General features: G+C 37.7%; 1 protein-coding gene across 3 annotated transcripts in view; it reads left to right on the forward strand.

The window, feature by feature from the left end:
- Nucleotides 1-10,113, forward strand: part of LOC115219845 (SR-related and CTD-associated factor 4) — a 79,082-nt gene extending 68,969 nt beyond the window's left edge. For all 3 annotated transcript variants that reach the window (XM_029790130.2, XM_029790132.2, XM_029790131.2), the window contains exons 13-17: nt 2,140-2,247; nt 2,388-2,553; nt 4,146-4,313; nt 6,036-6,241; nt 6,615-10,113. In XM_029790130.2, coding sequence (XP_029645990.1) covers nt 2,140-2,247; nt 2,388-2,553; nt 4,146-4,313; nt 6,036-6,241; nt 6,615-9,068 — 3,102 coding nt within the window. In that variant the 3' untranslated portion in view covers nt 9,069-10,113. The remainder of the gene's footprint in view (nt 1-2,139; nt 2,248-2,387; nt 2,554-4,145; nt 4,314-6,035; nt 6,242-6,614) is intronic.
- The last annotated feature ends 4,597 nt before the right edge of the window (nt 10,114-14,710 follow it).

Below are 14,710 nucleotides of genomic sequence, written 5' to 3' on the forward strand. Positions count from 1 at the left end.
CCATTTGCTCTTCATTTGCTTCAGTCATTGGACAGTGGCCCTATGCAGGGTCCCCATTGTCCTTGAGATCAGGTACCTAGTGTGTTGGTGTCTTTTGTCAAATTGCTAAAATACAGAGATGTAAACAAACTACCACCATCAAGCAGTAATGGTGGGAGACAAGCACAAAGACACACACACAAAACAGGTTTCTGCACAGTTTCCATCACTCAAGGCATTGGTTGTTGGAGAAAACAAAATGCCATGCAGTTAGACTGAACTCCAGATCATATGATTGTAAAGTGAGCTTATTAATTACAGCCTGAGAAAAAATCTGATCTCAGCACTACAATAAAGGTGATGGGCGGAGAATCCCCGAGCATACGTAATTTTTCATTCAGATTGACACTTCCACCACGAAGTTGCTTTTGGCTTTTATCTGTTCTGCTGTCAGCTAGTGTGAGGACAGGAACAGTTCCACATAAAAACATGCTGCTTTCTATTTGAAGGCGGCAAGCTGACAGAAACGTTAGTACGCTGGGCGAAATGCTTAGCAGTATTTCATCTGCTGTTACGTTATGAGTTCGAATTCAGCTGAGGTCGACTTTGCCTTTCATCCTTTCGGGGTAGATTAAATAAGTACCAGTTATGCACTGGTCTCAATATAATCGACTTAATCTGTTTGTCTGTCCTTGTTTGTCCTCTCTGTATTTAGCCCCCTGTGGGTAGTAAAGAAATAGGTATTTTGCCTACTGCTACGTTCTGGGTTCAAATTCCGCTACGGTTGACTTTGCCTTTCATCTTTCAGGGTAGATTAAATAAGTACCAGTTACGCACTGGGGTCGATATAATCGACTTAATCCGTTTGTCTGTCCTTGTTTGTCCCCTCTGTGTGTAGCCCCTTTTGGGCAGTAAAGAAATAAAAAAAACATGCTGCTTTCTTTCTTAACTCTATCTTTCCCTCTTTGTAGCTGACTGATGGTATACTATATCACCATTGTTAAGCTAACAGATTGTTACTTCTTTCATTTAACCCTTTTGTTACCACATTTCTGTTGAAATTCATTACTTTTGTTTCTATTAAGTTTGAAAATAAAGAATTCAATAAATACACCTTTTCATTAATAAGCTGGTGTTTGGATCAAAAATTAACCTGCACTTTTGATGGAAGGTCTTAATTTAAATCATTATAAAAGGGCAAGTTTGTATAAAGGAAGAGTATCAAGGGCCACCTCAGACATGTTGGTTTCAAAAAGGGTTAACTTTTTTTCCTTTTTACTCTCCAAACATGAATGATAAATGGTTTAGTAATTAATCTTTCATTGGTTTATATGTTACTCATTAGCTCTTGATGATTAACTCTAGACAGTTCTCATTAAGGCCATTGTATCGACTAATCAATTAATGATCCACAAATGACCTGCTTGATGTCACTGTAATCTATAGAAAAATGAAATCTAACTTTGGTTGGCCCATCTTCATTTGGCTGGTTATTCTCAAATGTAGGTCTAGGGCAGGATCTCTGAACCTCAATTCAAGAGCTGTGAGGAAGATAACCTATTGTTTTTTGTTTTGTTTTGTTTTTTAATAACAATCTTTGCTTATCGAATGCTTGGAGTTTTAAATCTTCAGCTTTTAAAGTGACCATCTCTGGCCGAAATATTTTGTTTTGTTCTAACCAGCCAGATCCAGCCTCTCACAACTACCCTACAGTGTCATTCAAAAAATAAACTTTACCATCATTGAACTCTTGAAGATAACTAACCCCATGTGAATAAAAATGCATCTCAGGTGGCAGAATGAAGTCACGTGGCTTTGTAGTTAGGGTATTCGACTCACGATCATAAGGTTGTAAGTTCGATACCTAGTGGCATGTTGTGTCCTTGAATAAGACAGTTTATTTCAGCTGGCAAAAATGAGTTGTACCTGTATTTGAAAGGGCCAGCCATGTTACATTCTGTGTTGTGTTGAATCTCTTTGAGAAATATGTTAGGGGTACGTGTGTCTGTGGAGTTCTCAGCCACTTGCACCTTAATTTCATGTGCAGGCTGTTTCGTTGTTCAGATCAACTTGTACACTTGTCTTTGTAAGTTACGGATTGCCACTCACATGTGGCAAAGTAATCTGAATGCTAATAGGTTAATGTTGTTTCTTTTCCAGATGATTCCTCCCCGAGGATGTGCTTTTGTATGTATGGCAAGGAGAAAAGATGCTCCTAAAGCTGTGGAAAAATTGAAGGGAGTGAAAATACATTCTAACCAGTTAAAAGTAAGATTTATTTATTTATTTATTTGTTTCTTTTTCCTCCTCTATCTTCGTTACTTCTGTCATTAGTGGTAGCAGTTATTTCATGGAATAGCTAATAACGTCTGTTTTGTCTTTTTCTTTTCTGCCTGCTTTTCTTTTAGGTTGCTTGGGCTCCTGGGATAGGTGTAAAGGATGCAGAATACAAAGATATGTGGGATGCTGAATTGGGTGTAACTTACATTCCTTGGGAAAAATTGCCACAAGATTTGACTCACCTAATGGAAGGTGGCATGATAGATGAAGACACTATTCCTGAACACCTCAAAGGTAAGTGTTTCTCTCGTTACGATATTCTGTGTGGTACAAGGTATATATGTTTAACGTGTAACTTGCTTCTGAACAACATTGCCTGTTTTCATCATTGGGAATACTGCTGGGAAAAAGTATATTAAAATTTACATATATTTACATTTTTTTTGTGTATCCTCTTCCTAATTTTTGTGTAGGGTCCTTGGAACTCATTATGACATGGTATTGATGGCTTTGTTTGGTTCTGTAAATTTTTTCCTCTTCAACTTCACTTTTAAAATCAGAAACACTGTCTGTATGATCTATACTAAAATTGAAACATTTTCTCTCAGTAGATTGAGAGAGAAAAACCTGAAAATTTATCTTCAGCATTTACTGTTGAATAAATGAAAGAAAAAAAAATCTTTCGAATTATTATTATTTTAAAAATTAAAATTGCATATCAACAGTTACTATTAATAATTGCAGAATGTTTTATGATTAGTCAGTGTAAGAAATTTCCAAAGCAATTAAATTAAACCATCATCTTCATCATTTCATGTCAATTATCCATGCTGGCACCAATAAAATAGTTCTATAAGCAGGAACATAATACTAAGCAGATCTTGGAATTAACTGGAAGTATTCAGGATCAAGAAATCTGACACTTTCTTTAGCTCCTATGAGTTATCATGTGATCAAAACTTCAGTTAATAGTACTACTTCATTGCTTGTGGAGAGACTTGAATTTTATGCAGTATAGCTGTTTCGCTTCTGAATATTGTATGTTACCACAGTGTAGAAGTTTATATGTTGATATAAGAAGCAATACAATATTACAAGCTGGTAAGCTGGCAGAATCATTAGACTGCTGGACAATATGCTCTACGGCATTTTATCTGTCTTTATGATCCGAGTTCAAATTCTGCTGAGGTCAATTTGTCTTTCATCCTTCCAGGCTATGTTAGGCCTTTGTTTAAGACTGAACCTAGATGTGAAGTGAACATACATTAAAATTTTTTTCTTTTAGGATCCCATTGGTCTTTTCAGAGTTGTAGGAAGATAGTTTAAGCGTCTCATAGCACTCCAGACAACCTAGTTGTAAAACCTTAGTAGTGCAATTCCACCCAAAATAACTGCAATCTTGTGCTTTTGAAATCTGACCTTACATCTTCCTTGGTATTTTTTTGGTTCCACATAGAAAGCACCCATGCTAGTGTCATGTATAAAGCACCTATGCTGGTAACAAGTAGAAAAAGCGCCCAATACACTCTGTAAAGTAGTTGGCATTAGGAATGGCAACCAGCCGTAGAAATCCTGCCAAAACAGTCAATTGAAGTCTGGTACAGCTTCTGCCAAACTGTCCAACCCATGCTGGCATGGGTTGGGGAAACCTTAAGACCACGTAAATACAAACATTATAGAGTTGAAGAAGATACACAAATTCTTTTTTTAAAGAAGTATAGTGGTGGAAAATGGGTGCAATGGCTGTTTAGGTTTCTTTTGGCACTGCGTGGATATTTAGGTTGTATTTTTTTTATATGAAATAGTTTAGTAGTTTGCCTTCCTTGTCTCTCTGGTTGTCTTTCTCTGTCTTCGTGAATTAAAATAAATTTATGCATTCTTTGCAGCTGGTTTGCAACTTGAGAAAACAGAACCAACTGGAACAAACAACATAGAAGAACCTCAACAGAATTTTAAGATGAATGAAGTGAATATAACAAACCCTCCAATAGCAGTCCCTCCTCCAACAGCAATACCTCCACAACAGCCTCAACTGCAAGGACAACCTATGCCAAGTAAGTAAGATTTACTTACTCAAAATTGATGTTTAGCTTCAGTCGACCATAACTGATTAAATCTATGATCAAAGACACTCCAGTTGTGATGATCTCATTCCTTTTTTTCCTCATAGTGCATCAAAGACTGTTTCTCTACCAGAGTCCATATGGCCCTCGGGAGTCGATATGGCCCTCGGGAGTCGATATGGCCCTCGGGAGTCGATATGGCCCTCGGGAGTCTATATGCCCCTCGGGAGTCTATATGGCCCTCGGGAGTCCATATGGCCCTCGGGAGTCCATATGGCCTTCGGGAGTCCGTATGACCCTTGGAAGTCCATTTTGTTAAAAATTATGTGCAATAGATTACACTTCTTCAATACACAAAATATTTCAACAAATATTTTTATACAATTCCTGATATTTACTCATAAAAATATAAATGGCTCTGTCGGTTCAGTATAGTAAACTAGGAATGAAAGGGGTGCAATTTGCCACAAACTAAATGTATCTCAACTTCTGTAAGCCAGAATGTAGGGACATCACTGAAGAAAAACAAGTGGGGCATACTTAACAATTCTAATCTTTTTAGACCTTAAACCAACCATATTTATCGCAAATATTCTACCAGTTTTATAGTCAAACCATCTAGATTCTGCCTCTTACATCCACCTTACAATGTCATTATAAAAAGTAAACAATTATCATAGGCTCAGGAGTGGCTGTGGTAAGTAGCTTGCTTACCAACCACATGGTTCCAGGTTCAGTCCCACTGTGTGGCACCTTGGGCAAGTGTCTTCTACTATAGCCTTGGGCTGACCAAAGCCTTGAGAGTGGATTCGGTAGACAGAAACTGAAAGTGACTGTCGTATATGTTTGTGTCTGTGTTTGTCCCCCCCCCCCACCATCGCTTGACAACCGATGTTGGTGTGTTTACGTCCCCATAACTTAGCAGTTCGGCAAAAGAGACTGATGGAATAGGTATTAGCCTTACAAAGAATGAGTCCTGGGGTCGATTTGTCTGACTAAAAGGTGGTGCTCTAGCATGGCCGCAGTCAAATGACTGAAACGGGTAAAAGACATCATAGAAATATTGAAGCTATGGGCTTAATACAAAATAATGTAAATAAGCATTACATTTGGCTGAGTAATCTGAATGCTGGATGGAAGCACTCGTCGGTTACGACAACGAGGGTTCCGGTTGATCCGAATCAACGGAACAGCCTGCTCGTGAAATTAACGTGTAAGTGGCTGAGCACTCCACAGACACGTGTACCCTTAACGTAGTTCTCGGGGGTATTCAGCGTGACACAGAGAGTGACAAGGCCGGCCCTTTGAAATACAGGTACAACAGAAACAGGAAGTAAGAGTGAGAGAAAGTTGTGGTGAAAGAGTACAGTAGGGATCACCACCATCCCCTGCCGGAGCCTCGTGGAGCTTTAGGTGTTTTCGCTCAATAAACACTCACAACGCCCGGTCTGGGAATCGAAACCGCGATCCTATGACCGCGAGTCCGCTGCCCTAACCACTGGGCCATTGCGCCTCCACCATCTGAATGCTAAACCCCTGCAAAGCTTAACGCAGAATCACAAGACATTAAACAATGATGTCATGCCAACACACTTAACCCATTCCTGTACGTATTTGTTCATTTTCCTCTATTATATTATATTCTATGCGTCTAACTAATCTGCTGTAAATAACTTGTTTCTTTTTAAACCTGTATGACATTTGTTGTTTCAGGAATGCTAATGCAAATCCCACCTCCAACTGGCATGATGCCTCCGATGATGATGCCAATTGCTCCGGGAATGCCTCGCCCACCAACCACAGGTGTACCTCCACCTCCATTAGGAATGGCACCAGCATCGACAGCCTCAGCAGTTCTTGCTCCTCGACCAGTGCCTCCGGTTCCAACTGCTGCTGGAGTGTCTATATCTTTGCCAACGGTAACTCTCATGCTTTCTCTCTCTCTCTCTCTCTATCACATACTTTCTCTCTCTCTCTCTCTCTCTGTCACATACTTTCTCTCTCTCTCTGTCACATACTTTCTCTCTCTCTCTGTCACATACTTTCTCTCTCTCTCTCTCTGTCACATACTTTCTCTCTCTGTCTCTGTTTCATACTCTCTCTCTCTCTCTCTGTCATACTTTCTCTCCCCCCTCTCTCTTTCTCCCTCCCTCTCTCTTTCTTTCTCCCTGTCTCTCCCTCTCTCTGTCTCCCTCTCTTTCTCTCTGTTCCCCGCTCTCTCTCTTTCTCCTCACTTTTTTTTGTTTTAAACCTATATTTTAACTGTTATTAAAAACTTTCTTCTCTTTCCAGATGGCTCCAACTGTTGTATTGACTACAGTGGCATCAAACAATCCTGCCATGCCTTCATTACCGCCACCAGGTTTAGTGCAGCTTCCACAGTCTCTTCAGAATAATTTAAGCAGTTCCATTCTTGCTACAGGCGGCATATCAGTTCCTCCTAGACCACCCCCACCTAATTTCGCAGCGCAACTTCGACAACAGCCTAGGCCATTCCCACCTCAGCCATTTCCTGGAGGTCCAACGTTTCGCTTGCAAGTTCCAGCACCTGCTCCGGAGGGTGCTAGGGCTATTGCTAATGTTAGACCTCCCCTTGACACAAATGCTACTCTGACTGCTCAAGAATCCAAAGAAAACATTAGTGAATCTAGTCAGCAGGATGATTGGCTGAAGCGAAGCACAGAACCAGCCGGTGATGATGCAGAGTCTGAAACGAAACATGAAGGTATCACCACTCAAACTATTGAACCAACTTCTGAAGTGTTACAAACACCCACAGGAACAATGCCAGCTATATCTGCAACATTACAACAGATGCTTGCCCAGCGTCCACCTCCAAATCCAGGAGTAGGGATGCGTCCCCCTCTACCACCTGGAATGGCACCACGTCCCGGTATCAATGGCCCGCCTACTGAACTTCGTCTCGGTGGACCAAGCGGACCTCTTTTAACAGGTCCACCTAACCGAGCCACTGCTATCGGTATACCAGGTATGCCTGCTGGTATTGCCATTGGTCCTCGGGCCATAAGTGTAGATGGCCCTCCGCCAGGCTTTCCAGCTGGCCGGATGGGCTTGCCTGGAGGACCACGATTTACTCCCCGGTTTCCTCCTGTATTTCCAGGGGGCCCACCTCCCAGATTCCAGGGTCCTATGGGAACTATGCTACGACCACCACGTCCAGATGCAGATGGCAGGTTTCCTGCCAACACATTTACTAATAATGGTACGTTTGACAGAGCTGGTTTTGAACGTGCCATACGTCCATTTGGTCCTATTGGTCCTAGACCTGACCGGCCAGCTAATGATAGGTGGATGGGGAGAGATAGATGGGCACCCAGAGAAACTGGTCCTGGGATGCGGTTCCGAAGGGATTTTGACCAGAGGGATGAGTTCTTTGACCGATCTCGCTATGTTCTTGATAATAGAGATCCTGATCGCAATGCAGGAGGGAGACGAATGTCCAGGTTTGATGGGGAGGAAGATCACGAAGGTGAGCGTCCTCCTCACCATTACGAGGACGATCGCTCTCTACATGAAGACGAACATGCTCGTCATGGCGATGACAGAGATCGCTCAAGACGAGACGACGAGAGGGATCGGTTGCGACACGTGGATGAACGTGACCGACTCAGGCGTCCCGATGAGAGGGAGCGAACCCGGCATGATGACGATAGAAATAGGTTACGTTACGAAGTTAGAGATCGATTTAGGTTTGGTGATAATGGAAGAGAAGGTCCAGAAGGAATTAGACCTAGAAACCGTGAAGATCGTCCCAGAAAGTCCCGCTGGAGCGATGTTGATGATAAGGCTGTGGAGACTCCTTCGATGGAAGCTCCTTCGTTAGAAACTATTAAGGCATTTGACACAATTCCTGAAAATGCTAATGCATTGCCAGACACTGATAATGCTGAGGAGTCGGTTGCCATGGAGATTTCTGATGCTCCTGGTGATGTTACTCCAACCTGTGAGGAATTAGAAGATGCTGTAAACAGCAGCCAACCAGAGAATTATACGGCAAATGAGGAGTTTCCAGCCACTCCCGTTGCAGACTTCGTTCCTTCAGAGGAATTTTCTCTCACAGAAAAATACCATCCGGCTGAAGAAACACCTGACGACCAGCCGCCATTGTCTGGCTCACCCCCTGAAGAAGCCCCGGTTGACAGTTTCATCCCCACTGATAGCTCTCCCCCTGCAGTGGATTTTACTCCAATGGAGTCTGATGCACCTGTGGAAAATTTTGATGCTCCAACCCCTGAGAATTTTCCTCTGCAGCACGGGGATGATGATGATGATGATAATAACAATGATGATAACAACAACAATTACTTTAATGATGATGATGATGTTGTTGATAGCAACAACAACAACAGCAACAACAACAATAATGATGATGATAATATTAATAACATCAATGATGATGATGATGATGATATTGATATTAGTAATAACATGGCTTTGCCGTCTGAAAATGAAACTCCTAGCTTCGCTGAAAGCTCTCCTCCTCCTGCCCTAGAGGAGGAATTCTCTTCAACAGAAAATTTTATCCCTCCTCAAACAGAGGAATTTACCCCTATGAAAAACTGCTCTCCAGAGGAGCCTATGAACGAGGCAGATGAGTTCCCTTCAGTGGAGGATGAGGTTTCAGAAATGACAAAGGCAGAGGAACCTGAGTATCCAACCGGTGAGGAATCACCATTACAGAGTGAAGAACAGACAACAGCTTGTGATGAAAATGATGAAGAATAATAATAATAATTATAATAATGATATATAATAATAATAATAATAATCATCACCATCATCACCACCACCATCATCATCTACAAGAATAATTTCTACCACTACTACTATTGCACTTAGTTTACTTTTTCCTCATCTCTCAACCCTCTCTCTCTCTCTCTCTCTCACGCAAACACTCTCACAATCTCTTTCTGTTGACTCTCTCTCTCTCTCTCAAACATTCTCTTCAGTGTGCATGCATGCATGTATGTGTGTGAGGTGTTTGAGTTACATATGCAGCTATGTCTGTGTGTGTATATGTACATATGCTTGTGTGTGTGTGTGTGCGTGCATGTATGTTCATGCACGCATGTGTTGGTGTATGTGTTGGTACACATGCACATATATGCACACGTACATGTAAACTTGCTTGCTCATGCATGGTGAACGTAAGCATCTTGATAATAGTCTTTATAAGTATTCGTTATTTTAAGTTTAATTTATTAATGTTGTGGGTTTTTTATAAAAAAGAAAAAATCAGTGTATGATATAGTTGTATTTTTAGAAAGGTCATCAGGTGCGTTGATGCTGGGATGAGGGAAGATTAAAATGAAAGAGAATGAACAAGAAACATCTGACTATTCTCAATTATATAATATCTCCTAATATATGGAGGAATAATGCTTGTTAGTGAATCAGACTTTAGACTTGATCCTCCTTTTTATTTCATCTTATGAAATTTTCTTTTACTTAAGATGTCTTTTATTTTCAAATATATAATACATACATGCACTCATACATATTTGGTATCATAGGTGTGGCTATGAGAAAATTTTCAGATTTTATAATTTTTACATCAGGGGAAAAAAAAAAGAAAGGGAAAATGTAATAAAAAAAAAAAAAAGGCTTAAGATATTACCCCCTCTCCCCCATTCCGCATATCCACACAGTTTCAGAAGTTTATAAAAGAGAAAGAAAAAAAAAAATACTCAAAAGTTGATGGAGGATGAAATTAATGATGGAAATTACAACAATTTAGAGAGAAAAAAAAAAAAAACTTAAAAAAATTAAATAAACATACAGACAAGAATATATTTTTTTCAGGTATTGCAATAAGATGTGTTGAAAATAAGTGGTGTACATTATTTCATTTCCTGCTAAGACAGAATAGGTTTGCTAACACAAAACACACACATATAAGCCATGATGTAAATGTATTTTTAGTTGCCAGTCAGATGATGATTATTATTATTTTTTTTAAAATTTTGGTAGCATCCTTACATTGACCTCTTTCACACACTTGCATTCATTCATTCATTCATTCATTCATTCATTCATTCATTCATTCATTTATTCATTCATTCATCCATACATACATACACTTGCATAGTCCATCACAAATTGTCATAAGTGTATATATATATACATATATGCATTGGAATACACAAACATGCTTGTGTGTGTGACTGTCTAGTGCGTATTTGTTTGAGTGAATGTGTGTGCATGTGTACTATATATATATATATATATATGTATAATGTATTTAGGTTATTATATATATATATATAATATATATATATAATATATATATATAATATATATATATAATGTACATGCATGTTGTGTGTATGTTCACATTTTACCGGCCGTTTTTTTTTTTTTTTGGCAACAGTATAGTTTTAAATATAAAGAACATGTAATTTTGTACAAGCATGTAAAGTTCTCTCTTTGCAGGCTTTCACATGCATTGGTTGACGTTAAACTCTTGAAAAATTTTTAAACAAATATCTGTAGATGCTGGTTTGCTTTAATTGAATTTTTTTTTTTTTTCTTCTCTTTTCAATTCATCCATTCATTCTTCCATATCTCTGTTTGCCTTATTTTCCTGTTCATTAATATTCTTCAACATGCACCACAAATCTTTTTTTCTTGAAAGGAAAAAAAAAAAAAAAAAAAGAAGTTTTCTCTTAAATCGTAATAATTGAGAGTTAGGGTATATAAAGTAAAAATAAAATGAAATGCGAGAGAAAGGTTTATTGAAGCACTGTCCCCACCTTCTTCCCTTTTCCATGCAGGTCTCTCTTTTTGTCATTTCTGTTTCTCCTCTCCACCTCGCTCCCATCCCATCCCATTGTAGATACCTGATCAATTCATTTATTCTTTCTTTTGTCTTCTATCTGCCTCATCCTCAAAGTTTGATTTTTAAAATGGAAAAAGAAAATGTAAAACAAATAAAAAAAAAAATCTTTTATATATCTATATATATATATTATATAATGATATATATATATAATAGCAAAATACTAAAAAAAAAAAAAAAAGGTAGGTAACATATTAGCAAAAATGTCAAGCTGTTTCTGATTTTCAACTTGTGAAGCACTGGGTGGACAATCAAGAACACGGCGCCATTGGACTCTGGACACGTGCTGCTGTTCAATTGGACAGCAGCACCAGGTATGTGTTACCTACTTGATTGTACGTGTGGTAGATGCTAATAAACGGCTCGCCTGTCACTAAAACTGACTCGAGGGAGTTGTTGGCTCGTCTTGAAAGACTGCACCGGTTTTTTCCCCCCTCCTCTCAAGCCTCTCCAGTGGCATGTTAAAGACAGTACACTAAAAAAAAAAAAAATTAAAAAAAAAACATAAGAAAAAATTAAAACGAGATGAAAAAAAAATAATGGGAGAGAGAGAGAGGAAAAGAAAAAAAAAATGTTATATATGAAGACAATTGAAGTTGTTGATAATAATGGTAATGATGAGGTGGTTTTCCTTGAAAAGGCCATCTGCCACTTTTTTGCAATGTTTTGAAGTAAACTTGTGGTGTGATAACCACTTAAATGGCATTTATGTATGTGGTGGTTGGTCTTGTTATTAAAAACCAGTCTCGTATTCTAGCTGATTGAGTTTTATTGCTATCTGTGTGTGTGAAAGAAAGCAAGGAGAAAAAAAATGTTTCCAAAAAAAAAAAAAAAATTCAGTTTTAAAATGATTTAAAAAAAAAAATGAAATTATATAAAATGGAAAAAAAAAAATATATATATATAATTCCAGCTCTATTGGATTGCTTTCTGTGTTGCATGTTTTACGAGTGTGTTTTGCTGTCTCTCTTTCTGTTTCCATGTTTCCATTTTTTTTCCTTTCAGGTGTAGTCTTCTAGTTTTTCATATTTTTCTTCAAATATTTGGGTTACATATTTCTCAGGAAAGACCAAGCATAAAAGTTACTAAACCAAAAAAAAAAGAAACATGCAAGATTGAATCAAGTTGAACAGATTTAAACTAAAAAAAAAAAAAAAAAAAAAAAAAAAGTGAGGAGAGGGGGAAAGCAGTTGTAGTCTTTGAATGTATTGATTTAATTTTCAGCTTGCTTGAGATTTTCAGGGGTTATTTTTTGGTATGAAGAGCTGTGACCTTCTCATTGGCAAGGAGGAAGTGGTTTGTAACATTTGATAGTCTTTTTTTTTTTATATAAATATATATATATATTTTGCAAAGTGAGTTTAGCTGATATCAGAAAAAAGAGATAATTATATATTTTTAAATTTAAGTTTTTTAAAGGAAAATTTAAAAAAAAAAAGTCCAGTCGATCATTTGTAAATTGAAGTAGTTCAGGTGTTTTGTAAAATTTGTTAAAGAAAAGTTAGAGTAGAAAAAAAATAATTATAACCGTTAATGGAAAAAAAAAAAAAGGTCAATTATAAGTTGATTGTAACTTAGGTGTTGTATTTAGGTTATTATTTAGCGACTTTTTTTGCCCAAACTTTTTAACTTATTTTTGTACCTGGTTGATTCTCAGATATTATGGAGATTATTTAAATCTTTGAAGGTTTCTTATGATTATGGAGTAGTTCTTGAGTTGCGAAGGAGAAAAAAAAATGTGTATGTATATATATATATATATCTATCTATCTATCTATCTCTATATATCGTGTAAGATTATTTTAAATGTTTTATTTGAAATAGGGTTTTTAAGCTGTGTATGTGATGTTACTCGTCACGAGATGAGTGATTCCAAACTGGTAAGTTCTTTAATTGGTTGCTTTCTAGGAAAGCCCAAGTGAGAGTGCTGATATGCTCCATGTATTGGTGGGTGGGGGAAGGGGAAATAAAAAAAGAAACTAACAAATAAAAAAAAAAATTGGTGGGGCTTAAATTTTTATCTGTTGGGGCTCAAACAGGGTTTAGAGAATCGGGTGTAAAGTTAACTTTTTTTTAGATTTGCGTGCTTGTCATTTTCAGGTAAGCAGATCTCAAAACCTGAGCACTAAGTGTTACATTATTGAGCTACAGCACTGCTAACTGGAAATAAAACAAATCCTATTGCTGATAGTTGTTTATCTTGAATTTTTTGGCTTCATATTAACCACAGAAGTATATGTATACCATATATTGTATACCCTATATAATATATTATATATATATGATTAGTCAAAAGCAGCCTGGAGCTTTTGTTAGTTGTGGCATGGCTGTCTTTACTAGTTTGTAGTTAGTTTTGTTTCACATTTTATTAGCTACATGCATTCCATGTGTTTTAGGAATATTTCATTTCTGCAATCCACTTTGCACCCTCCTTTTCCTTTTTATTTAAAAAAAAATATTATTATCCACAATCTTTGTGGTGATGGATTGGAAAAATGAGAGCATTTATATTTAGTGATGTATTTTTACTTTCTTAGCTCAAATCCTGCTGCAGTGAGCTTTGCTTTTCATTTTATTTATTTATTTTTTTGGTGTGGAGTGGTTTAATGAAAGGAAATAGCAGTCAAGTATTCAGATCAATTTGATTAATCCCACCTCCCGAACTCCACTCCCCATTTTCTGTTCCATTTAGTTCCCTGTGAGTGATGTGGAAACATCATCATTGTCAGGCTGTTTGGATTAGCAGAATCATGAAAGCATGCAACAAAATCCTTTATAGAATATCTTTGGGATTCTTTTACTTTTTCAGTTCAAATCCCTTCTGTAGTCAAATTTGCCTTTCAGTCCTTAGTGATGAAGAAACTTACTGGTCAAAGTACTGGGTTGGTTTTAATCATTGACCCCTCCCAGATTTCTGGCCGTGTGCCTTTGCTATTGGTTGAGGGGTTGGTAAGAGTGCTCTCAGTGTACAAGACTGGGCAATGCTAGATGTGTAGGATTTTTGTGATTGGCCCTAACTGATGGTTCTTTTTGCGGAGTTTTCTTAAGCATTTGTATAAACGAAATTTTTTTTTTTTGTAACTGGTTGCAATGAACTGTCGTTTGGCAATTTAGTGGCAATATCATCAAGTGGGTAGGTGAGTGGGGTTTAACAAACTGGCAGCCTAGATGGCACGTCGGACAAAATCCTTAGCGTTTCCTGCTTGTTTGATTCTGAATGCAAAATCTATTGCGATGAATTTCACTTCCCCATCCTTTTCGAGATTGGTAAAATGAATACCAACTTAAACACCCGGAGCAATATAATTAACTTACCCTGCCCCTTGGAATTACTGGCATTGGGTCTACAGTAGAATGCATCATTTTCATTTGTTGTTAGTAGTAATGATTGTTGTAAGATTCTAAATGTTTCTTTTACGGTTTTTGTTGTGTTAGTATCTTTAAAAGTTTTGGTACCTTCTAGAGGTTTCACAGTTTCTTTTCCTCTGTCCCTCTTTTTTTTTTTTTTTTTTTAAATTCAGTTGTTTGA

This window comes from Octopus sinensis, linkage group LG15, assembly GCF_006345805.1.
Source record: "Octopus sinensis linkage group LG15, ASM634580v1, whole genome shotgun sequence".
In the NCBI taxonomy this organism is placed as follows: domain Eukaryota; kingdom Metazoa; phylum Mollusca; class Cephalopoda; order Octopoda; family Octopodidae; genus Octopus; species Octopus sinensis.